Source organism: Neovison vison, chromosome 4, assembly GCF_020171115.1.
Source record: "Neovison vison isolate M4711 chromosome 4, ASM_NN_V1, whole genome shotgun sequence".
NCBI lineage: Eukaryota > Metazoa > Chordata > Mammalia > Carnivora > Mustelidae > Neogale > Neogale vison.
The window spans coordinates 48,779,928-48,807,595 of record NC_058094.1 but is presented as its reverse complement, the minus strand read 5'-3'; the positions used below and the strand labels follow the sequence as shown (position 1 = coordinate 48,807,595).

Below are 27,668 nucleotides of genomic sequence, written 5' to 3'. Positions count from 1 at the left end.
AGACAAAGACCCTACCAAAAAGGAGAATTTCAGACCAATATCACTGATGAATATGGATGCTAAGATTCTCAACAAGATCCTAGCCAACAGGATCCAACAGCACATTAAAAAGATTATTAATGTGCTAATGATCAGGTGGGATTCATCCCTGGGCTACAAGGTTGGTTCAACATTCGCAAATCAATCAATGTGATACAACAAATTAATATGAGAAGAGAGAAGAACCACATGGTCCTCTCAATTGATGCAGAAAAAGCATTTGACAAAATCCAGCATCCGTTTCTGATTAAAACGCTTCAAAGTATAGGGATAGAGGAAACATTCCTGAACCTCATCAAATCTATCTATGAAAGACCCACAGCAAATATCATCCTCAATGGGAAAAAGCTTGCAGCCTTCCTGTTGAGATCAGGAAAAGACAAGGATGCCCACTCTCATCGCTCTTGTTCAACATAGTATTAGAAGTCTTAGCAACAGCAATCAGACAACAAAGAGAAATAAAAGGTATCCAAATTGGTAATGAAGAAGTCAAACTCTCTCTCTTCACAGATGACATGATTCTTTATATGGAAAACCCAAAAGACTCCACCCCCAAACTACTAGAACTCATACAGCAACTCAGCAACGTGGCAGGATACAAAGTCAATGTGCAGAAATCAGTGGCTTTCTTATACACTAACAATGAAAATACAGAAAGGGAAATTAGAGAATTGATTCCATTTACTATAGCACCAAGAACCATAAGATACCTGGGAATAAACATAACCAAAGAGGTAAAGGATCTATACTGGAGGAACTACAGAACACTCATGGAGGAAATTAAAGAAGACACAAAAAGAAGGAAGACCATTCCATGCTCTTGGATCGGAAGAATAAACATTGTTAAAATGTCTATACTGCCTAGAGCAATCTATACTTTTAATGCCATTCCGATAAAAATTCCACCGGTATTCTTCAAAGAGTGGAGCAAATAATCCAAAAATTTGTATGGAATCAGAAGAGACCCCGAATCGCGAAGTAAATGTTGAAAAACAAAAATAAAACTGGGGGCATCACGTTACCTGATTTCAAGCTTTATTACAGAGCTGTGATCACCAAGACAGCATGGTACTGGCATAAAAACAGACACATAGACCAGTGGAACAGAGTAGAGAGCCCAGATATGGACCCTCAACTCTATGGTCAATTAATCTTCGACAAAACAGGAAAAAATATACAGTGGAAAAAAGACAGTCTCTTCAATAAAAGGTGCTGGGAAAACTGGACAGCTATATGTAGAAGAATGAAACTCGACCATTCTCTTACACTGTACACAAAGATAAACTCAAAATGGATAAAAGACCTCAACTTGAGACAGGAATCCATCAGAATCCTAGCGGAGAACATAGGCAGTAATCTCTTCGATATCAGCCACAGCAACTTCTTTCAAGATATGTCTCCAAAGGCAAAGGAAACTAAAGAGAAACTTTTGGGACTTCATCAAAATCAAAAGCTTCTGCACAGCAAAGGAAACAGTCAACAAAACAAAGAGGCAACCCACGGAATGGGATGAGATATTTGCAAATGACAGTACAGACAAAAGGTTGATATCCAGGATCTATAATGAACTCCTCAAACTCAACACACACAAAACAGACAATCATATCAAAAAATGGGCAGAAGATATGGACAGACACTTCTCCAATCAAGACATACAAATGGCTATCAGACACATGAAAAAATGTTCATCATCGCTAGCCCTCAGGGAGATTCAAATTAAAACCACATTGAGATATCACCTTACACCAGTTAGAATGGCCAAAATTAACAAAACAGGAAACAACATGTGTTGGAGAGGATGTGGAGAAAGGGGAACCCTCTTCCACTGTTGGTGGGAATGCAAGTTGGTGCAGCCTCTTTGGAGAACAGTGTGGAGATTCCTCAAGAAATTAAAAATAGAACTTCCCTATGACCCTGCAATTGCACTCCTGGGTATTTACCCCAAAGATACAGATGTCGTGAAAAGAAGGGCCATCTGTACCCCAATGTTTATAGCAGCAATGGCCACGGTCGCCAAACTATGGAAAGAACCAAGATGTCCTTCAATGGATGAATGGATAAGGAAGATGTGGTCCATATACACTATGGAGTATTATGTCTCCATCAGAAAGGATGAATACCCAACTTTTGTAGCAACATGGACGGGACTGGAAGAGATGATGCTGAGTGAAATAAGTCAAGCAGAGAGAGTCAATTATCATATGGTTTCACTTATTTGTGGAGCATAACAAATATCATGGAGGACAAGGGGTGTTAGAGAGGAGAAGGGAGTTGGGGTAAATTGGAAGGGGAGGTGAATCATGAGAGACTATGGACTCTGAGAAACAATCTGAGGGGTTTGAAGTGGTGGGGGGGTGGGAGGTTTGGGTACCAGGTGGTGGGTATTATAGAGGGCACAGATTGCATGGAGCACTGGGTGTGGTGAAAAAATAATGAATACTGTTTTTTCTGAAAATAAATAAATCAATTTAATTTTAAAAAGTGTGTTCTATATTTTAATTATGATATTTTTCTCCAAATTTTAGTTTTTAAAAAATTAACTTCTAACTTCATGACAATGTAGTTAGAAAATAAATTCAATATGATATAAAATCTTTAAAATTTGTGAATCTTACTTTATACTCTAGTGAAATGTTTCTCTATCCTGGATATATAATAGAATTACCTGAAGAGGTTTTCAGACATACTAATGCCTGGGACCCACTCCAGACCAAAGAAGTCAGAATTGTTGGGGGTAGAATGCAAACGTTTGTATTTTTAAAGATATCCTGGGAAATTTGACAGTGTACCTTGGCATACTATATCGTGAATTTTTGTAATGTTTTATGTAAGCTTAAACCAACTGTATTCTTCAGTTTTTGAAGAAATATAGTTATTAAAGAATTTATATAAGGGTTTTCCAAATGGCCTTTAGATTTAATTTTTTAACTATGTTGTTCAAAGACAGTATATCTTTAATAACTTTTAAAATATTTGCTCTATTAATAAACAAAGAGAAGTATTTTAAAATCACTCTCTCTAGGAGTATGGAATTATCAATTTCATTTTGTAATTAGCAGAACTGTTTGTGTGCTTTCTCTTTCTCTCTCTCATCTACTATCTTTGGTACTAAAACCATATAAATACAGCATGTGGAGGTTAAATACTCCACTTTAACTAATTCCGGTTTTTTCAAAGGCATTTTAACATGTTAATTAAGAATTCCTAAAATTAGTCAAACTTTTAATTCTCTTGTATGCCAATCACCTCACTATAGAGGGGATAGTTAATTCTATCTCAATTTTTTACCCCCAATTTAGACATTATTGTGATTATTTTATGGTATAATTTTTTTTCTATTTATTCATAAGCTTGCATTTTCTTTGCTCACTTTTTTAAAAAGATTTTATTTATTTATTTGACAGAGATCACAAGTAGGCAGAGAAACAGGCAGAGAGAGAGGAGGAAGCAGGCTCCCCGCGGAGCAGAGAACCTGATGCGGAGCTCGATCCCAGGACCCTGGGATCATGACCTGAGCTGAAGGCAGAGGCTTCAACGCACTGAGCCACCCAGGCACCCCTCTTTGCTCACTTCTTGAATCTCTGTGCTGGATTGTTTTCAGTCAATAGCATTTCTGTTCCTTTTTACACTCTTCTGTGTTACTAAGAGTGGCTGAAAGCCCGAGAAACTTATTTTTGAGAATCCCTTGTCAGGTGGATTCTGATGTACTATATGGTTACTAACAAAACACACACACACACAAAAATAATGTCAGCCACCACTGTCAATTACTGATTATTTTCTACTCATCGTGCAATGTGCTAAGTGTTTTACACTCACTATTGCTTTGAATTCTCTCAATAATCCTGTAAGGTTGATATTGTTAGGATGTTCTAAGTAACCTGACTGGTTTCCCAGGATTGGAGCCTGGAATGGTATGAAAACAAGGCTGATGCCCTTATTTTACCATATTCACAATGTACAACACATTGGCAAAAAAAGATTATAACACTCTTGAAATCATACCTATTTCAGTTAGTAATGTGGAATATTCAACTAAACTTTTGCTCCTGACTTTGGAACCAAGACTTCTGTGTCCCTTTTGTTTTTAAATGGAAGCTGTATTTTTAATACCAAATAACAGACATGAAAATAAATTTTTGGAGAACATAAAAAAAAAGAAAATGAATAACAATGTGCACTGAATTTCTTATTATCAGGTATATTTAAAGTAAGCATTTAAGTAACAGTTAGAATGTGTACATAAATGTGAAAAAACAAAAATGTCCAGAAAAAAAAAAAGAAAATTAGAGCATACTTCCCCAGAACCAACAGCTGCTTCTTGAACCTTGTTCAAACTCCATATTCTACTGCTAGTCTCATTTTTTCAATTCATGGGGAAGCTGTGGCTGCTGCTTTCTGCATTTACCTAATTTCTGGGTTGGATCTCCACCTTTGAACTTTGCTCTCCCACTCTGTCTTTCTTTCTTTCTTTTTTTTTTTTTTAAATATATATTTTTAAGATTTTATTTGTTTATTTGACAGACAGAGATCACAAGTAGGCAGAGAGAAAGGCAGAGAGAGAAGGGGAGAAGTAGGCTCCCTGCCGAGCAGAGAGCCCGATGCGGGGCTCTATCCCAGGACCCTGAGATCATGACCTGAGCCGAAGGCAGAGGCTTTAATCCACTGAGCCAACCAGGTGCCCCTCTTTTTTTTTTTTTTTTAAAGATTTTATTTATTTATTTGTCAGGAGAGAGAGAGAGCATGAGCACAGGCCGACAGAGTGGCAGGCAAAGGCAGAGGGAGAAGCAGGCTCCCTGCCGAGCAAGGATCCCGATGTGGGACTCGATCCCAGGATGCAGGGATCATGACCTGAGCTGAAGGCAGCTGCTTAACCAACTGAGCCACCCAGGCGTCCCTCCCACTCTTTCTTTCTTATTTTTTTTTTAAGATTTTATTTTTATTTATTTGACAGAGATCACAAATAGGCAGAGAGGCAGGCGGCGGGGGGGGGGGGGGGGAGGGGGCGGGAAAGCAGGCTCCCTGCTGAGCAGAGAACCCTATGCGGAGCTCGATCCCAGGATCATGGGATCATGACCTAAGCCGAAAGCAGAGCTTTAACCCACTGAGCCACCCAGGTGCCCCCCTCCCACTCTTTCTTACAACAATTTTTATCCTACCACATTCCTTGTATTTAATTTCTTTCTTCTTGAAATATTTAGAATAAACTTTTTTTTTTCTGACTGTTTTTTGACTAATCCAATTTGAGTCTTTCCTTCTTAGATCATTTTTCTTTTCTCTGCAGTATACATTAAAATTTTTCTAAACTCCCTTCATTTTGTTGGACCGAAAATATCTGTATTTTCCCTTATTTCTGAATAATTTGCTAGGTATAGAATTCTAGGTTGGTAATTACTTTTTGAATCTTGATAAAGTCATTTTACTGTCTATTGGTTTCTATTGTTACTGTCAATGTCAGAAGTCAGATGTTAGTTTACTTCTCCTATTTTAGGTAGTCTATACTGTCTTTCTGGCTAAGTTAAAATTTTTTTTTCTTTTGTACTTTTAACTTTTACTAGAATATATTTAGGATTAACTGATTTTATTTATTTTTTATTTTTTAATTTTTTAAAATATTTTATTTATTTATTTGACAGAGAGAACACAAGTAGTCAGAGAGGCAGGCAGAGAGAGAGGGGGAAGTGGTCTCCCTGCTGATGATCCCAGGACCCTGAGATCATGACCTGAGCTGAAGACAGACTTAACCTACTAATGGTGGGTAGTGCCCCTAACTAATTTTATATATGCTGATTTGTATTCATTTGGTTTACAGAATTTGAGAATTACTATCTTTCATTAATTGTATTTTCTCTTTGAATATTGATTCTCTACCATTTATTATCTCCTAGAATTCTGATTATATGCATTTTGTGCATCCTCACACTCTCCTTCCTGCTTCTTACTCTCTCTCTCTCATATTTTTCCATCTTTTTCTCTCCATGGTACAATTCTGGGTGATTTCCCCAAATCTATCATCGACTTTACTGACTCTTCAATTCTGTCTAATTATCCAACTGGCCCAATGACTTCCTAACTTTAGGGATTATATTTTTTATTTCTATAGTTCAATTGCATAAATTCCTTGTCTTTTCTAAGAATTTCTTGTTCCCTTGCCTTAATTTAAATCTTTTCTTCCATTTCTTTAAATATATTACTTTAAAAAGATTTATTTATTTATTTTAGAAAGAGATAGAGAGTGGGGGAAAGGGCAGAAATAGAGAGAGAAGCAGATTCCCTACTGTGCTCAGAACCCAGTTTGGGGCTTGATCTCATGACCCATGAGATCATGACCAGAGCAGAAACCAAGAGTGGGGTGCTCAACTGACTGAGCCACCCAGGCACCCCAATATACTTATTTTATGTACTCTTTTTGATCATTTTACCCTTTGCAGATATTAAGAGTCTAATATTGAAGTTTATTGTTTCTGCTATATTGTTCACCATGATTTGTTTCTTGATGTATCTAGTAATTTTTTTTTCCAATTTATTTATTTTCAGAAAAACAGTATTCATTATTTTTTCACCACACCCAGTGCTCCATGCAAGCTGTGCCCTCTATAATACCCACCACCTGGTACCCCAACCTCCCACCCCCCCGCCACTTCAAACCCCTCAGATTGTTTTTCAGAGTCCATAGTCTCTCATGGTTCATCTCCCCTTCCAATTTACCCAAAAGCACATACCCTCCCCAATGTCCATAACCCTACCTCCCTTCTCCCAACCCCCCTCCCCCCAGCAACCCACAGTTTGTTTCGTGAGATTAAGAGTCACTTATGGTAATGCAACATGGGGGCTTAAGTGGGTAGGAGAAGAATCCATGAAACAAGATGGGATAGGGAGGGAGACAAACCATAAGTGACTCTAGTAATTTTTGATTGTGAATTCTTGTTCATTAGAACTTTATCTGTGTGCATACTTTGAGACATGGTTTTAAAGACTGTTTCTTCCCAAATTTTGTTGTTGTTTTTAGCAGGTATCTCAGTTCTCAAACCCAACTATTTTTTAAAAAGATTTTATTTATTTATTTATTTGACAGAGATCACAAGTAGGCAGAGAGGCAGGCGGAGAGAGACAAGGAAGCAGGCTCCCCGCTGAGCAGAGAGCCCAATGTGGGGCTCGATCCCAGGACCCCAGGATCATGACCCAAGCTGAAGGCAGAGGCTTTAACCCACTGAGCCACCCAGGCATCCCCAAACCTAACCATTTTAAATATTTTATTATAGCCTCAGTCTTTCTTACCTGGATACAAAATGCCATGGGAATTCTAGTTCCAGATTTATTTGAATAATGCTTATGACTAAGAATTCTTTTTCTTTCCTTCCCTTTCTCTCTCTTCCTTTCCTTCCCGTTTGTCTCTGCTCCTTTCTTCTCTCCTTTCCTCTTCTTTTTTTTCTCTCTTCCTCTCCCCATTTCAAATTTCTTTCCTTTTTACCCACTCAGAGCCAGGACATAAACAACGACTATTTCTCTCTAGAGGAGAGTTTGCCTTCCAGTGAGTTACACTTTAGAATTCTAGTTTTATGGAGAAGTCTCCAACCTGTCCTCATATATAGTTTAACACTAGGTTTTGTGTAATCGATCACACATTTTAATTCAGATCTAAGCCATAAAAGTTTGGAATAAATTCTCAGAGAGAACACCAATTCGTGAATCTTTCTAACAATAGAATTACTTCCCACCAGCTCAGGCATGCATTCAAATGTAGATTTTATATTTTATCTAGTATTTTTAATTATGTTCTCCCCAAAGAATTTTCTATAAATGTTTAGTCTTCCATATTGCTAGAAATAGCAGTTAACAATCATTATTAAAAATGACGCCATTATTAAAAACAGATGCCAATCTGTTGTTAAAAGTGTTTGCAATGCCTAATTATAAAGGTATTGGTTACCACAAAGGAAAATTTTAATTTGGGGCTAAAAGTAACAGTTTATCCTTTTTATTATGCATTACATAAAATTGGTAAATATGTAACTGATTTCCTTTTTCATAAGCTTTTAAATTATTCAAGTATAAATTGTATTTTAGTTAAAATTGAGAGCTGACATTCCTTTTCTATTTCAACTATAAAATCATATATGGATTTTTAAGCAACTTTACTGCAGTGATTCTTGCTTTTTCTAGCTACAAGACAATAAACGGCAGTGTTTATGAGTGCTGATAAGATTCTGAATTCTATTCTGTCCTCATTGTTCCTGCTGTGAAATGATTGCCTATTTTAAAACCACCCAAATAGAGACTGATTGCTATTATGAACAAAGAAGACTATTCATAGGAATAACCTTCCTTCTTGGCATTATGGGTAGCAATGGTGATGAAAAGTCATATACTATACTGTAAAAGTCAGTCTTGCAGTGCACCCCAGTCACGGGCACTGAACGTTTCACTCGCTTGCTTGTTCATCATTTAACCACTTAACCTATCAGCCATTCAACTCTGTCTCCTTTTCCAGACATAGCTGTTTGATGTTTCCAGGCAAAACACATCTTCTTTTGCTTGCTATTCATTAGTGTCCATCAAAATATACTTTTTTATATTAAAAAATAAGAATGTGCTGAGATGGAACGCCAGAAACAGGCCGTTTTTCTTGGTAATGGACAAATAGCATCAATGGGACCTTCCAGGGGTGAACCCCATGTCTTTCAGATGTTAAATGATTCATCTGACAAGATAATGAATTGGTTGCTTTTTCTCAGGGAAGATTTGCAAAGAATTTCTTTTCCCTGGATAGACAATTTAGAAAATGTTGTGAAAGGATATAAAAAGAAAGGATAAAGAAAGCAAGCTAGTTTAATACAAATGGATTCTAGTCAGAACTGTGGACATATAATACTCGGATATCTTGAAGAATATCTCCTCCTGGGCAGACATGTATTTGAGATAAATATTATTCCTGCAGCTAGAAAATTAGTTTTTTTTTTTTTAAAGATTTTATTTATTTATTTGATAGACAGAGATCACAAGTAGGCAGGGAGGCAGACAGAGAGAGAGGGAAGCAGGCTTCCTGCTGAGCAGAGAGCCGATGCGGGGCTCCATCCCAAGACCCTGAGATCATGACCCGAGCCAAAGGCAGAGGCATTAACCCACTGAGCCACCCAAGCGCCCCTAGAAAATTAGTTTTAAGCTTTATTTAGAATCTTATTGAAGAATGGATGAAAAAAATCACAGAAGTGATTTTTATTTTATGAATTTATATCTTTATAATAATAATATACATTTTACTCACCTTTTTCTGTGTTTATATAAATAGCTAAGTAGACATAATATCAGAATTCGGGTTAAACATACAGCTATACTCCTTTATTCTTAGAAAACAATATCTGAGACAGGGAACATTACAGAGGCTCTATGTTAAAGAGTTTGGGGAATGGTGATGTCTTAGTTCAAGATGCTATAACAAAAGTATTAGGGACTGGGTAGTATGTAAACAACAGAAATTTATTTTTTTACAGATCTAGGGACTGGAAATCCATCATCAGCTTGCCAGAGTAGTTGGGTTATGTTTAGAAATCTCTTCCAGTTTGCAGGCTGAGGACTTCTTGCCCTCGGACTAAAACTGAAACATTGGTTCTTTCTGGGTCTTAAGTCTGCCAGTTTTTGGACTGGAACTACACCAACAATTTTGGTTCTTAGGCCTTCATATTCAGACTAGAGCTATACCATTGCCTCCCTTTGGCCTCTAGCTTTGCTGACTGAAGATATTGGGACTGCTCAGCCTCCATAATTATGTGATCCAATTCTTTTTTTTTTTTTAAAGATTTTTTTCTTTATTTATCTGACAGAGATCACAAGTAGGCAGAGAGGCAGGCAGAGAGAGAGAGGAGGAAGCAGGCTCCCTGCTGAATGGAGAACCCAATGCGGGTCTCGATCCCAGGACCCTGGGATCATGACCTGAGCTAAAGGCAGAGGCTTTAACCCACTGAGTCACCCAGGAACCCTATAATTGATATTTTCTAGTGATGTACAAAAACCCTGTTGTCTAAGATTCTAGATGTGGTACTATTAATGCCAATGAAATTGAAATAGGAAGTCTTTGGAAAGTTGTACATGGTATTTGGATGTTAGGATTCCCATAATATTAGTCAAAAGTGACAATGGAACATTTAGTGACCCATTAAAGTTGCTCCTTCAATGCAGCTGGTTTTCACTATTTCCTGAGGAAAAGTGTGACCAGCCATCTAACAACAAAGAAAGAGTTTTAAGCTAATTTGGATTTACTCAGTTTGTCAATAATTCTCAAGGCACTTTGCCACCTATATTGCAGAAAGAACAATCAATTATTCCAGAAAAAAAATCAATTCACAGGTACAAGAGACTGAATTAGGGCCATTGTGACCGGAATAGAAGGTTAGGAAAATAGGGGAAGAGACAGACCACGCATGGTATTAAGGATCATTCAAGGAGTTTTCTGTTTTTGAGATACACTGATTGACCCACTTTCTGGGTAACTGAAAGTTTTCTATTTTCATATTTTAGAAGAGTACAATACTAGAAATGGATTTGGTTTAAGAGCAATATATCCCTAACATGTTAGTTATGGCTTCCACTTCAGTCCTTTGAAAACATGTCTATCACCATTGGTTATTAGAAAAAAATTAAGTATACTAAAATAAATACCAGAAGGAGAGATTGGTTCAGGAGGTTAAGCTGTTGATTGAAATAAGTGTATTCATGAGAGGGAGGAAAAAGTTCCACTGAGGAATTTGAGTCTTGTGCAGTCCAATCTTGCCTGAGCTGACCCCATTACTATAGGCGAGCTAATTAACCTCCTTGTGCCTTGACTGCTTATCTGTAAAGTGAAGATAATAATGACCCACTAAAAGAACTGCAAATCATTCTATAAACACCAACAGTTATAAAAATAATATAAATAAGTACTTAGCTCAGTTGTAAGATTTTAGTCTTTAACCCAGAGTTTAAACATCTCTCGGCCTAAATAGTATGTCAGGTTTAATTTTTGTCAAACAGTTTTTTATGTATATGCATGTGATAGAGTGAACTCATATTTAATTCCATATATAGCCAAATTTGTATTTATTGAAAGTGTACCTTCTCTTTCTGATGCCTATTGTTCAGTCTGCAATACACTGTGTCCTAGATTATCACTGTAACTCCTATTGGCAGCACATGGTTTAACACAGTGTAGGAGCTGTTCAGAAAGAAGTAGGGAGGGGGATTTAGGGGGAGGAAAAGGCACTTCTAATTTCTTTTTAAATGACAAGTCTTTTTGCCTGTTAAATAAGAGTATGCTTTTATTATTCCATAAGCCTATTGCAATTATATTAACTATAATTAAGCAATTCAAATTGGATCAGCAGGCACATAATAGCATGCCAAGAAGTGGCAAAATGAAGGGGCTCCTAGTTGTGTTTTATTGTGGATTTACTTATTCACACTGAAATTGTCATCTCTTTGGTGGTATTTCCAATAATTTTATGGGAAGTGTTTATAAAACTGTATTTCTTCAGTGGCATAAAGATTACCTGTTACTGTAATTATTCTTGGTTATCATGCTACACTTTCTTTAGCAGATAAAAGGAAATAACAACTAAACAATAAAATATTTACAGAATTGGATTGGCTGTTTCTTTGTGAACTTGGAAAAGAATCATATATTCTGTTCAATTTCTTCTTTTTAAAAATTCATGTCTAGTAAATAGGTAGGCTGTTTCCTTGATGATATTAATGACTCAGACGTGCGACTACCATGTTTTTGCTGGTGTGATCTGGCCTATAGCTAAATGGTAGTCTAGAGATCCTGGTTAGTGACCAGGACTAGTTAGTAAGGGACAATGAACTGGACAGAAACAACCTTTAACTTTCAGCCAGTTCTTCTGTTTTATGTGACTACTGTTGTCCTAACCTTTGTTCAGCTAAAGTGAGGAAAACACATTTGATTTCTTCACTGAAGCCTGAACAATATATCTAACATGTAATGTGAGTTTTATTCAATTCTCACCTGACTAAGACTTCTTTCCCAGTCTCCATTTCTTTCTGCTCTGGCGTTGCTCCCTTTGATTCTGTTGCATTTTGATGGTCAGAGCTTGGGGTCAAATCTTTGAGTAAATTTTTCTCGGAGATTTTATCTGTGGAAAGGAAACAACATTTAGACAGAAGAATATATGCCACTCTTGATAAGTCATATTGGACAGTATAAATTACAAAAATGCTTATTGTTTCTCCAAAATAGTCATAGGAATGCTTCCCCTAGGATTCCTGTTAAACAAAGTTGGACCTCCTGCTGGTGAAGTTAACTTGTAGATACCTTCAGGCTGATAAAAAGTATACTTAGAGTTGGTGTATTATGCAGCAAAAGGTTCATTTAGTATATTTCTCTTTGAAACTGGCTAAACTGAGATTAATAAGGAATAATCATTCAAAAGGCATTTCAGTTCTGCTATGGTATTATTTGTAATTTGTGGCTGAAACTGAAACTTCATAAAATTCAGAAGAATAAAACAGAGAGAAGTGATCACTGACATTATTTTAGAATTTTGCATTCTAGTTTTTTAATGAGACAAAATTTTTGGTTTTGTTTTGATCATCTTTAGCTATGACATCTTTTCTGAATAAGCAATACAAACTAATATGTACTAGCTTCATTTTTATTCCAAAAGTTAAAATTTTCCCTTCAAGCCTACAAATACAATTTCTAATTAAAATAGTTTAAATTGTAGAGTGCCAAGAGAATAATCAATTCACTGGTAAATATTTGGATTATAGAGAAGATTTTAATGAAAGTAAATGGCTTAATATAAAAAGAAAATATAGAAGGAGCAAAGAAATAAAATGAACAAAATTTAATGGTTATTCATTGTCTACAGTTTCTAATTTATTTTTAATTGGATGTACTATGCTTAGGAAATTAGAATCAATGCTCAAATCATAACTTTTATTTTTTGTAATACATTATAATTGGAAAAACTTAAGCCAATCTAGTATTGAAAATCTGGATTCACAAAAATGATAAATCATGTGTGATCACTTACTTCCACAAAAGTTTTTACCACGTAAGTCCTTTAATATGAAAATTTCTATGATCCATTTAAATCTTCCAAAGTAAAAAACTTTTCAGGAACATGTTTCAGGAATAAGGGGAATCACAAAATGGACTCACTACTTAGAGTTTTAAAAAGCTTATGACTAAGAGAGCTGAAATCTCTGGATTTCCAAAAACAAGTTTCTTCATTATGTATCTCCTACCTACATTTATTTCAGAATTACAGTAATTCTGGCTAGAAGATAGAACCACAGTAGTATGTTTAAATGAAAAACCTCCAAATTCCTTACTTTGCTTAGGATACAAAGAACCATTACTGTAATCATGTTCTTGGAGTCTGTCTAGAGTCTATATACCAAATGAAATATTCCCACAAATACAGAATCTTACTGAGAGTGCAGGATAGGGTCCTTCTTACACAAGCACATGTGGTACACTAGCAAGCTTATCAGTACTGAACAGATTTCAGAGTAAAAAAAATGCACTTTCAATATGTCATTTTGTACTAAGAAGCTTTTGGTAGAAATAAGAGAGAAGGTCTTATTTTCCCTATGTATTCGGTTTAAGCAATATTTTCCTATTTCTTTTTATCTAACAAAAATCATTTTTCAAATCTCTAACATTATATTACATATTGCTGCCTAGGAAAGTGAAAGCCAAATCTTTTTCCCCATATCTACAAACACTGGGGTAATTACTGTAAGATCTTTTAGAGCAGAGTTCTTAACCTCTGGTGTCTAGTGCACCTATGGATTGGAACCTTTGAGACTGTATGCTGCATATGCATTTTTTACATGGAGAGGATTTAAGGTTAGCATGAGCTCCTCAAAGAAGTTTGGGCCAAAAAGGGTTATGAACCATTGTGTTCATATATTTTTCTAAAAGCATCTGCACCCCTGCCCCCAAATTAGTATTGAAATAGAGCAAGAAATATGAGTAAAAGGATCAAAAAAATCCCTCCTGAATAAAACAAGCATAATCTATAAAACAGAGTATTTCTTAAGAGGCTTTTATTGACCATTTCTTATAAAAGCAAATTAATATGAGTCACATCGCATACTTCCATTACTCATTCAAGCTATAGCATATGCATTGCATTTACAGCACTACTTTTCTGCTAGTACCAATTAAATGACTATTCTGTAACAGTTCTCTTTTCCTCTTCTAATAAGGAATTTCTGTTTATCGTCATAACATTTGGATTAAACTAACTCTAATTATATCCTTATATCTTACCACATCTTTTCTAGACATTACCAACACCTTCTAAAATGACACTGCTTCTACTATGGCAAGTTTAGGCTATTTAGAAATTAATTCCAGCCTAATTTGCTTTGTGGATAAGCATTTTAATTACAAAATAAATCCTTAATCACAGCTTGTTGGTGAAAATGAGAAACCAGTTATTGCCCATTCTTGGATTCTAAGCAGAACAACTTTAAAAATACTCATGATGACTTAAAACAAAAGGATCCCTGTCAACTATAGTCAGTGTGGGTGTCTTTTTATCCATGCAACATGTTATTTGTTTGTGGGAACAGATGGCCAGATTGTTTGCATCATCCTCATCATGGAAGAAATCTAAAATACACAGCAAATCTTGGTCTGGCATCTGGGTGAAGTTTTGTCACCCTCACATTGTAGTTTTCCCCTGCTTCACACATGGACAGCAGGATTCCCTGTTTTGTAGCTGCCCAAACTAATAGTGTACGTCTTTTCTGCCAACTCTGCTCTTTGCACATTGCACAGCAATTGCCAGATCTCATCAGTATACTTAGTCAAATTCTGCCCTGGAATGTGTGCCCATGGCAGATAGTAAAATCTGGAATCGAAGTGTTCTGATATGGTTGCTTTTATTGAATGTGCAAGAATGAGTACTGAATTTGCCCTCCACACACCTGGCTGATTCTGTCTTTGGCCTGGCAGCATCTCGCTCTGGGCCTCTGTAATACACTTTCAAACTGCTTGGCCCCCTTGTAGCAGCACACTGAAGAGACCTGTGCAGGTGTGAAACATCTGCTTCCATCTTCAAGTGAGGAAATAAGTGATGCAGAAAGCCATTAACCTTCCACATTTTATCAGTGGCACTAAATAATTGCTGGAAAAGGAGGAATCCAAAGAATCTAATTTGGGAATAAGGTTGTGAATTAGACAGGTGTTGGTTCAGTTGGCTTTTTTTTTGGATGGATATAAAAAGGAAAAGACTTGAAAATGCTTTCATTCATTGAAATGTTTGACATGGGTGATGATATCACTTGGTTAAATTTCTAACTCTTAAAACACCAAATACATTGTGGTTTCTGTCTCAAAAATAATTCTTTTATTAGACACCAACAATATCTGAGTAATTAGATGTTAGGTGAGTTAACAAAAACTAAGTCTGAGTACTTTGATTATATGCATAAGTGACACTATCATTTTCATCTTAATGAATGAACATTTGCAATAAAATGGTAAATAACAGTTTTAAGGAGCATATAATTTATGATTAGCCTCTGGTACTCGAGATTGTATTTTTGACTCAGCCTGTGTTTAATTTTGTTGTTACTGAATATTTAGTGTTCTTACAAAAATTTTAACTATAACATTTTGACCATATTTGACATTTTATTATATCTTTGTGGATTGTCAAATGACATGGAGGAAGCTGGCAAACATTATACCGATGTTTATAAAATGGAAACTAAGGAAGTGCCTAAAATGTCACAGAATTTGAAACATGTAATATTTTATATTAGAAATGCTCATGCAATCTATAAAAAATCCAGAGGAGAGAGAATCAGAGTAGGTGAGAGTTCTGGAAACCATCTCATAAGGCATGGTTAAGGAACTTAAAGTCTTTAGCTAAAGTACTGAAGACCAACTAGTGATACAGCAGTTATTTCAGATTCTTTGAAGGTCTGTTGTATAGAACAGAATATTATTTTAATATATTTTATTATTTTAATTAATTTAATAATATAATATCTGGTATATTATTTCATATTAGCAGAAGGCAGAAGAAAGATCCATCAATGGGATTTATAAAAGGGACAAATGAAATCCTGGACATTCTAACAACTACATTTGTCTCACAGTGAAATATATGGCTTTGTGAGGCAGTGAAACCTCTGTTGCTGGAGGTACATAGACTGATGCTGGAGACTGCATTAAGGGAGGTAAGAAGGGGTCCTTGCATTGGATCGGAGGTTCGAAGTCTTCTACTCAGCCTTAATGTGCCAGAAAGTCCTAAAGATATTTTTATATTTAGGGAGAATTCTTTTTTAATTTTAAGATACATAATCACAAGTAGAGAAATGAATTAATCAACAAAAAATACAGATCCATCTAAGGTAGCTTTTGTACTGCGCAAAATGACAGATCCTGTCCTCCCTCAATGTCATGCTTAGTTTCAGGTACTTTTGTACTGGGATTAGTTCATCTAGAAAATACATTTAATGTACAGTTTATATTAAAGACTGTGGTGAGTTACTGGTGCTGGGTACTAAATACAGAACTCTAATCCTTACATCACTAATTCTCTGGGTGACTCTGGATAAGTTGCTTTTCTATAACAGTTTCCTCATCCATAAAATGAGAAATACTTTTGTCATGGGTATTTCTGTGAGGATTAGATAAAGACTCCATTCAAGAAAAATCAATATAAACACAGTGTTCCACCAGCCTGACTGGGATAAATTAGCTTTAAAAAACGTATATTAACTCTTTCAAATCTGCACAGCATTGACATAAATGAAGCATGCAGGAGCTGTTATTTACTTTAAAAGTGTTTCAGGAATCAGGAAAGCAGAATGCAACTTCTTACAAATCAACCATCTATATTCTTTAGCAGAAAAAAAAAAGCCCCCAAACAGTTCTATTTAATTGAATTATGCAGGTATATTTAAATCATGAAAACTATAAAGTATATAGTATTTTATCAGAAAAATAAAAAATAAAAATAAAAAACATCCTATCCACATTGGTTAGAATCTCTTAAGTTTTTAGTTTGTAAAATAGGTGGAAACCGAGGAAGTTTTTCAGTTAAGAGTCTGATCTTCTAGCTAGCTGATCAGCTAGCTTCTCCTAGTTGATCAGATCTCTTTACTTCTCCACCTTTAACAAGGCATCTCTGTTCTGTATTATACATAGGAACGGTTACTGATTGTGCGTACAGTCCAAAGAAGGTGGTCTAAAGAAGGTGGTCAGTCCACAGTTGGCTGGTGATTTGTGTGGTGGTATCATAGGCTCTTCCCAATAGGAATAATGGTTGCTAGCTAAGTCTGTCAGACCCTTCTCTCTGGAATTTAGACTGGGAAATGAGTAGATGGGAGTGAGAGCAGTCCAGAGTAGATATGCAGAGAGAAACGCAGCAAACATGAGAAATGAAGCCATGTTGACTATGAGGGAGAGGCAGAGAGAGCAATTAGCTCCTAGGGCTGACTCTGTCCCTTGAATGGTTTTCCAGTTATCCATAGGTTTTCTTACCCTGGAGCCCTTGCCACTGAAGGCTCCATCCCTTGCCAAATTACATCCCTGTCCCTTGCTAAATCCGCATGGTTAGCACTTTCCTTCATCATGTCAAATTATAAAGAACATCAAATTCATCTTTTTTATAGACCAAGTTTTCAGAAATTTCACATGCTGTGTTGATTCATTTCTCATTTCTTTTGTTCATCACCACATCAGATATCATTTTGAAAGAATATTTCTTATTAAGTTTAATAATGGTAAGTAATTATTTACATTATAAGGGATTTTTCTTTCTCTTTTTTTTTCTTTTTGGATGAAGCACAAAAATATGCTTAAGTAGTTTTTTGATAAAAAGCTTCATTCATTTTGTTATTGTTATTTCTATATTCCCACTTTGTCTTTTGGCTGATGAGTAGAATCGACACTTACAGAAAGTGGACTATACTACTAAAATTAGCCATAGTAGCTCCTGTGCATGACAATGGAACTGACTGATCTTATACAGGGAAGCCTTTACTGATTTTTAAAAATTAAATTTCTGTACATAGTCTGGTTATTCTATTTCATACAAGGCAAATGAAATTTGTATAAGTTAACTGTGATTATCAAGAACTAAAGAGTGGTTTCTTATTTAAACAAGCTAGGATTTTTCCTTCTTTTTCCCTGCTATATTTTAAAAATTAATATACTTTATTTTTTAGAGTATTTTTAATTCTAGAGTGGTTTTTAACTTTCCAGATTTTTGTCCAAACTAAGTTGGCTGAGATGCAGCGCGGGTCATTTTGGATGGTGATAGGGGACTGGCAAGGCCTGGGGCACCTCTGCAGACCTGGAAATATATTAGACTTGGAACCTAGAGCTCTTGGCTGTAGACAGCTATTTGGCACAGTTGGCCCAGAGAGGATACTACACTTGCAGTCTGTTTGCAACACAAATATGGGATGGAGGACATGAGTGGAAGAAAGGGAAGAGTAAGAATCTTGAATAGCAAGATTCAGAATTCTGTCAAGGGTTGTCACTGTTCATACATGAATACATACATGAATAACATCAAGTACCTACCATGTGGTTGGTTAGAGATCACAAAATGGTCATATGACAAGATTTTAGTTTTTATTTCAGTAATTTAAAAAGAGAATATTCAAACATTTAAAAAAGTTGGTATTTAAAAATTGGGAGCTTTCAAGTTAAAATTGTACTTGCAGTTGCTCTTGATGTCTGGCAGCACTCGCCTCTCATCCACATGGCAGTGATTGCTTGGAACTAAGTGGCCTCTGGCCTGTTTAAACAGAGCATGCATGATCCTCATTTACACTATCTGACTTCTATCAACATTGGAATTTATCAACCTCAGTGCTAAATGTTTTACATATATTAACTAATTTAATTTGTATTTACAACCTACAAGATTGATGACAGTATTATCCTTATTTTATACATGAGCAAACTGAGACTCAGAGATATCAACTATCTTGACTAAGGTCACTCAAAGCTATTAAGTGGTAGAGATATAATTTGAATTCAAGCGTGTCAAACTCTAAAACCAGTGCTCTTGCTAGTACTATATACTGTCAATGTACTGAATTTATGTTATTGATTGGAGCAAATCTCAATTTCTTATTTCTCTTTTGTTATTAAGTACAGAGTATTTTAAAGCCATATAGATTAGTTTTCTGATGCTGTAGCAAACAAGCTTAAAGGCTTAGAACAACACTGGTTTATTGTTTTCTAGCTTGTAGAGGCTGCCTGTGTTCCTTGGTTTGTGTCCCTTCCTCTGTCTTCAGATTGCATCATCCCATCTTCTTCTGTCTTTGACCCTCCCGCGTTTTTCCTACAAGAACTCCTTAATTATATTGAGGCCTTCTGGATAATCTTCCCATCTCACAATCGTTAACTTAATAACATCAGTGTTTTTTATCCCCCCATGTAAAAAATTCATAGTTTTTAGGGATTAGGGTGTGAATGTCTTTGAAGAGCCATTAGTCAACCTACCATACCATACTAGCTATGGGCATCTAACTTTGATCCATTTCCACACTAAGTCACCTTCCAATATCATAAACTATTAGGGAAGTCATTTACATATCCTCTACTGGTACCAAAACATTTTTTAAAGAAGGACTTAATGTGCTATAAGTGAAGTGGAAGCCTAAGAAAGATGATTATAATCAAAAGAGGACTTTAGAATCCAAAATATATTACGTTCTTCATTTCCATGGCAGATAAAAATTAAACCACGCTCTGCAGAAGATAAGAGTTCTATAATCAGAAATCAACATCTGCAGATATTGTGACATTGCACCTGCATGTTTTGAAGTGAAGAATATAAAAATACCAAGCACATATAAAAGGCTATCTTTAAACACTAATAATTTTGCTTTTTCAAAACAAAATATCTTAAATATAACTGTTATTCTTATTAAAGCCTTTGAAGACATGCTAACTCTGCAGATTTAAATGAAACTAATTTTTTTCCTGTCGACTCAAAAAGCTTCTCTGTTAAATGAAGCTTCCACAAAGTTTTTACTACCAACTATGAAAAATTAAGCTTACAAATACACTTCAAAAAAAGTATAACAAAGATAATAATAAACTTGTCATCCCAAAGATGTGATCCTTGGTTTCCTACAATTAAGATTGTATTTTTATGTAAGAAGAAATGTTGATTTGAAACCATCACTGCTATAAAATAACTCATAGTAAAACAGAATGGTAGCAGAACGTACAGGTGTATATGTCCAATGGTTACTTACAAAATATTGGACATGGTCTTAAAAAAGGAATTGGGCCTGCTATGGAATCACTGATATAGGAATGAGTTATGGTAGCCTTAGGAGTAGATAAGATTTCTAATGAAGAAAGTTTAAAGGACGAAGAGCAGAGGCCTGATCATTGAAACTTTAAACATGTACAAGCCACATCAGTTTTTTTTTTTTTTTTAAAGATTTTATTTATTTATTTGACAGAGAGAGATTACAAGTAGGCAGAGAGGCAGGTAGAGAGAGAAGGAGGAGGAAGCAGGCTCCCTGCTGAGCAGATAGCCCGATGCGGGACTCGATCCCAGGACCCTGAGATCATGACCCGAGCCGAAGGCAGCGGCTTAACCCACTGAGCCACCCAGGCGCCCCGCCACATCAGTTTTATTATTTCATAAAACTTATTTGAAATTACATTGTTCATTATATGCCTATGTTAATACAGACTTGGCCCATATTGTTTGCTACTATATCTCTAGTCCATAGACTGATGCCTGGCACACAGTAGGTATTAAAAAAAAATCTATTGAGTAAGTGACTGAATGAAGAAGTAATGCTTTTATAAACATTCAGATCCTTAGGTATCTCAAGTATGGTTTACCCCAGGTGATCTACCTAGTCAAGGTAACACATTTAGAGAGACATGCATTTTACTTTATAGATTTTTTTCCTATAGATTTGAATTCTGACCTTGTATTTTGGTGTGTGACTCTTCAGATGTGACAGGAATCATCTTAGTTTGGAGAGGTTTGTTTTCACTTTTGTTTTCTCCCTTTAAGAAACAAAATAAAGATCGTACATGACAGATTTAAATTAAAAAAAAATCTAAATGTAAAATAAAACAGTTTTTCATTCAGTGATCAAGCCAATCGTCAAAAGTTTATCATTTGTTTATGGTATACTACAAATGATAATTCTTGTACTTAAATAAATATTCTTGGCTCTACTATTGAGTCATCAACCCTAACCTTCATGGCTTGCTGGCCTCAGGCACTCTCTTTTTGTCCGTGTGGTTGCTGCATCTCCCTGGCACATGTTCCACCCAATTTCACTCCTCACTCCCCACAGCCCCAGTGTTGGCTCTGGTCTATGTCTTTAGTAGTAGAACTAGAAAGTAGTCTAGTTTCTTAATTCAGAGCTCTCTTCTTTCTTCTCTTTGTGATTTCATTTGTTTCTGTCTCATTTGAGCCTCTAAGTTTTCCTTTGAAATGTATGTATGTCTCACTGGATGTGGCCAGTGTTTGTCGACGATGTTCCTACGGGGATGGAGATATAAGGAAAGACTATGGAAATGTTGGCTCCCAAGCTGTTCACAGTTTAGAAGGGGAAACAAACACTAAAAAATGTAAATGTAAGGAAATGTTATAGGAGATGAGACAATGTAGAGGATAGAACAGGACAGAAGGGTGGAATGGTCAATTCTACAGGAGGAGAAGGAAAGGGAGGAGAGTATTACAAATCAAGATGATTTTGTTTTTTAATGAACAGAATATGGAAAATATTCCAGGCAGAGGATGCCTCTTTAACAATAGTCCTAGGTGTGACTGTGTACTTGGGGGAGACTAAAGTAGAAGTGGTTGAATGGGAAATAGTGTGAGAAAATAAGGCTAGCTAAATAGGCAGGGACAAAGGCCTTGAGAATTTCACAAGCGTTGATGTGGAGTTTGACATTATTTATAGGCACTATATGTCAGGAACATTTTAAACTGGAAAATAAATTAATCAGATGATTTAATTTAAGCCTGACAGTAACCATATGCGTTAGGCAAGACAGCTATTATTGTTTTTATGTTCTTGAGTAGGAAATTGATTAACTAGCTAGAAAGATATGGATCCCTGGATATATTATGAAGTAGTGGTAAAGCCCTCTGACTTCAATAAAGTACTTTTACATCATATTATGATGTTATTCATAAACATTTCATCATAGTCTTTTCATGTATACAAATGTTGATTTATGTGAATTGTGTCTTATTCTGTAGTATGAGAGTTTGGAATGGTCTTAGTTTGCAGATCTTGATTTATTGGTTATTGACCAATGGAAGTCACCTATGATATTTTGGTTTAAGAACAAACTCTTTAAATGAAACTTTAAAAGAACAATGTAAATCGATTTATTCATTCATGAATATCTTCCTATAGGCCTCAAAACATCTATTTGTATTTCAGAAACTTGTTGTTTAAATGTCATTTTAAAAGGTTATATTCTATCAATTAAAATGATTTTTAACTTTCTCTCATCTTTAATATTTAGCATATTTGAAAGTAGAGAATAACTCTATTTCCTCAACCAATGTATTATTATATCTAAAAAATAGATGTAAATAATTTCCCAAAATATGACTTTTAAGATATAATGTGATGCCCATAGACTTCATGTTAACATCCATAAATTGGTACCATCAGAATGTCATGGGATATACATAAGAGTTGTTCTACCTGTGTCTAGTCTAAGTACTTCTCCAGTATTACTATTTCTGTATTTTCTAAGGATTTATTTATTTATTTTTATTGTGTTATATTAGTCACCATACAGTGTACATCATTATTTTTGATGTAGTGTTCCATGATTCATTGCTCATTCATGGATCCAGTGCTCCACACAATCTGTAGCCTCCTTAATACCCACCACCAGGCTCACCCAACCCCCCCCACCCCTCCCTTCTAAAATCCTCCATTTGTTTCCCGGAGTCCATAGTCTTTCATGGTTCTTTTCCCATTCCGATTTCTTCCCCTTCATTTTTCCCCTTTTCTAATATCCTCCATGCTATTCCTTATGTTCCACAAATAAGTGAAACCATATGATAATTGACTTTCTCTGTTTGACTCATTTCACTTAGCATAATCTCCTTCAATCCCAACCATGCTGATGCAAAAGTTGGGTATTCATCCTTTCTGATGGCTAATATTCCATTGTGTATATGGACCACATCTTCTTTATCCATTTGTCTGTTGAAGGGCATCTTATCTCTTTCCACATTTTGGCTATTGTGGACATGCTGATATGAACATTGGGGTGCATATGTCCCTTCTTTTCACTACATCTATATTTTTGGGGTAAATACCCAGTAGCACAATTACTGGATCAGAGAGTAGCTCTATTTTTAATGTCTTGAAAAACTTACACACTGTTTTTCAAAGTGGCTACACCAATTTTCATTCCCACCAAGAGTGTAAGAGGGTTCCCTTTCTCCTCTTACACTGTTGGTGGGAATGCAAGTTGGTGCAGCCTCTTTGGAGAACAGTGTGGAGATTCCTCAAGAAATTAAAAATAGAACTTCCCTATGACCCTGCCATTGCACTCCTGGGTATTCACCCCAAAGATACAGATGTCGTGAAAAGAAGGGCCATCTGTACCCCAATGTTTATAGCAGCAATGGCCACGGTCGCCAAACTATGGAAAGAACCAAGATGCCCTTCAATGGACAAATGGATAAGGAAGATGTGGTCCATATACACTATGGAGTATTATGCCTCCATCAGAAAGGATGAATACCCAACTTTTGTAGCAACATGGACAGGACTGGAAGAGATTATGCTGAGTGAAGTAAGTCAAGCAGAGAGAGTCAATTATCATATGGTTTCACTTATTTGTGGAGCATAACAAATATCATGGAGGACAAGGGGTGTTAGAGAGGAGAAGGGAGTTGGGATAAATTGGAAGGGGAGGTGAATCACGAGAGACTATGGACTCTGAAAAACAATCTGAGGGGATTGAAGTGGCGGGGGTGTGGGAGGTTGGGGTACCAGGTGGTGGGTATTATAGAGGGCACGGATTGCATGGAGCACTGGGTGTGGTGAAAAAATAATGAATACTGTTTTTCTGAAAATAAATAAATTGAAAAAAAAAAGAGGGTTCCCCTTTCTCAACAACTTCTCCAACATATGTTTTTTCTTGCCTTGTCAATTTTTGCTATTCTAACTGTTGTAAGGTGGTATCTCAATGTGGTTTTGATTTGAATTTCCCTGATGGCTAATGATGATGAAGACTTTTTCATGTTTCTGTTATCCATTTGTGTGTCTTCTTTGGAGAAGTGTCTGCTCATGTCTTCTGCCCATTTTTTGACTTGATTATCTGTTTTTTGGGTGTTGAGTTTGAGAAGTTCTTTATAGATCTTGGATATCAGCCCTTTGTTTGTAGTGTCATTTGCAAAATATCTCCTCCCATTCTGTGGGTTGCCTTTTTGTTTGGTTGACAGTTTCCTTTGCTGTGAAGAAGTTTTTTTTTTTATCTTGATGAAGTCCCAAAAGTTCATTTTTGCTTTAGTTTTCCTTGGAAACCTCTGGAGTTTGGAGACCTGTCTTGAAAGAAGTTTCTGTGGCTGATGTTGAAGAGGTTACTGCCCATGTTCTCTTCTAGGATTTTGATGGATTCCTGTCTCACACTGAGGTCTTTCATCCATTTAGAGTTTATCTTTGTGTATGGTGTAAGAGAATAGTCCAATTTCATTCTTCTGTATATAGCTATATGCAATTTTCTCCACACCATTTATAGAAGAGACTATCTTTTTTCCAGTGGATATTTTTTCCTGCTTTGCCAAAGATTGGTTGACCAGAGTTGAAATTCCATATATGGGCTCTCTATTCTGTTCAGTTGGTATATGTGTCTGTTTTTGTGCCAGAACCATGCTGTCTTGGTGATCACAGCTTTGTAATATAGCTTGAAATCAGGCAATGTGATGCCCCCAGTTTTCTTTTTTTCAACATTTCCTTGGTGGTTCAGGGTCCACAATGCGGTGAAACTGGAACTCAATCACAAGAAAAAGTTTGAAAGAAATTCAAATACTTGGAATCTAAAGACCGTCTTACTGTTTCTGAAGGAAAGAACTGTGTAAGGAGTATCGGTTCTTTTTGCCTTCCCCTCTAACATTCCTTTATCCAGTGAGTTGAGTATTTAGAAAGTTGATTCAACTATAATTCATTTGTTCTGAAGAAGTATAGCCTAGAGATTTAGCTTTCAGGTGCAACCGTCAGATAGAACAGGGCTCCAGTCCAAGCTTGCCAGTTGTTAGTTGTGTGTAAGCAACAAATTATAACAACAGGACTCATGGGTAGTCTGAAGATTTAATACTATAGTACTTGGAACAGGATAGCAACTTTCCTGGCACATAGTAATTATTGTTAGCTATATGTTCTCTGAGAGAATAATATATTAGTTACTTTTATGTGTTCTGTTGGAAAATAATTATGACAGGCAGGGATTAAATATCATTGAAGAGTCTTTTCCAGCAAGAAACACAAGACTAGCTGAAGGAAAATACCCGGCTCAACATCTGTGATATTCCATGAGTTTTTAAACATATAAATAGTTTTCAAAATATGGGAATATTTATATTAGTACAAGAATTAGAAAAAATTCAAGGGTACTCTCATGAAGCAATGCCAAGCACATTGTCCATATCTGCTCTCCAGTGCAAACACAGTCAATTGTTAATCGGAAATCAAAGGCAGATTTTCCAGGGCAAATGCTAAGTAATCTTGGTGTTTTCTATACTCTAGGCTCATTTAAACCTGAGTCATTAGACCATGCTATTTTAGTCCCTGAGGTACTCTCCTGCTTGTACTTGACATCCTTCATCCGAGTCTTTTAGATGGGAAAATAATTATTGCTCTAAAAATCTTACACAGCACTTTTAGGTAAATCTAGTCAGTAATTTATGAAAATTATTCTATAGATAGTTATAAGTGACTATTGATCATGTAATTATCACTTTGGACTTATATTTATCATATAAACACAAATTATAATAATAATATTAATAGCCATTTGGGAAGCCTCTACTATGCACTATATTTTTTTCCCTTTTAAAAAATATTTTATTTTTAAGTAATCTTCACTCATTATGCAGCTTGAACCCAAAACCCTGTGATCAAGAGTCACATGCTCCACCGAATGAGCCAGCCAGGTGCCCCTTCCAGTACTTTATCATCATCCTATTGGTGAAGTGTTTAAGAGTCAATTTTAGACATGATAATTGATCCCTAAATGCTTCAGTATGTGTCTTTAGAAAATAGAGACCTTTTCCTATATAATACAATGCTATTACCATATGATGCTATACTATTATCATATGAACACTAGTCACTTGCATTCCACTAGAGAGAACTCAAAAATAGGGCCACACTTACTTGAAAGGGAGGCTGCTAATTTCTAGTATGCACTTTAGATATATTGTCTCTAGCTTATAAAACAAGCTACGAAGCAGGCATTATCATCATTTTATAGATGAATAGACCTAGAACTTATGAAAAAAAACTTACCAAGAGCCAGGTTCCTCCACTTTGGTAGTACTGAAATTTTGAACTGGATAATTCTATATTGTGAAAGTCTGCCCTGTACGTTCTAGGATGTGTAGCAGCATTTCTGATCTTTACTGACTAGATGCAAGTAACATCTCTACCCCTGAGCTGTGATGATCAAAAGTGACTCCATACGTGACCAATTGTCCTGAATGGCAAAACTATTTCCTTTTCAGGAACTCCTAGTCTAAAGCAATAATTGTTAAATTGTAATTTACCACATCCAGGATGTTTAACATTCTTTGTTGAAGCTAATTCATATAGCCCACTAGATATTTGAGAAATTATTTCTTTTTGAATTATTCAGAAGTGTAAATCAGCAATGAGAAGTTTTACTTGGATTTTCCAACTCCTAATGTAATCTTCTAAAAATTTATCAACCTGTTTTAAATCAAATACATATAAAATACATAAAAATAAAATAAATACATAAAAAATAAACAATATACATAGTATATATAAAACAATGTGGATAAACTTCCAAAGACAAACAGCATGACCCAAATGGTAGCAGGTGAAACAGCCATCTTACATACCACAGCATATATTAAAACACTGGACAAAAATCAATCACTAGACAAAAAATGATGATAATCAAGACTGATTTAGGAATGTAAGTAGCATACCTGTCTTGTGGATTGCTGAAGCTGATTGCTTGGATCAGGACCTTGTTTATTCTCATCGTTCCCTTCTCTAGGCTTCACCTTGTTGGATTTTATTGTTAACGATTTAAACATTTTCTCTGAGGTGGTTCTGAAAACTTCTGTTTTTATGACTCTGTCTCAGGGTAGAGCAACGTACTTTGTTTTTCTTTTCATTAGTAGTCAAGCCAATTAGTTGTTTAATCGGGATTTTGTTCTCGTTAATTCCTAGAGGCAACTCTGTAGCTAGTCAGGGCTTTGGCTTACAAGCAGCAAATTACTTCTGCTTGGGTGATTTGAATTCTGTTTATGAACTTTAAAGAGAAAAAATGCTCATGAGAATAGTTTACAAGTGGAGGATTAAACGAAACTTCATTGTTGATTTGAAGTGTTTAAATGTGATCACACTGCCCACTGGTTTATTTATTTTTCTTTTCTAAT

General features: G+C 35.8%; 1 protein-coding gene across 1 annotated transcript in view; it reads right to left on the bottom strand.

Annotated features, from left to right (window-relative positions):
- The window catches only part of CNGB3 (cyclic nucleotide gated channel subunit beta 3), a 157,964-nt gene extending 130,641 nt beyond the window's left edge, over window positions 1-27,323 (bottom strand). The window contains exons 1-3 of the mRNA XM_044247109.1: window positions 27,213-27,323; window positions 20,977-21,058; window positions 12,038-12,164 (exon numbers count right to left, since the gene is read on the bottom strand). Coding sequence (XP_044103044.1) covers window positions 12,038-12,164; window positions 20,977-21,058; window positions 27,213-27,323 — 320 coding nt within the window. The remainder of the gene's footprint in view (window positions 1-12,037; window positions 12,165-20,976; window positions 21,059-27,212) is intronic.
- Between the last annotated feature and the right edge of the window lie 345 nt (window positions 27,324-27,668).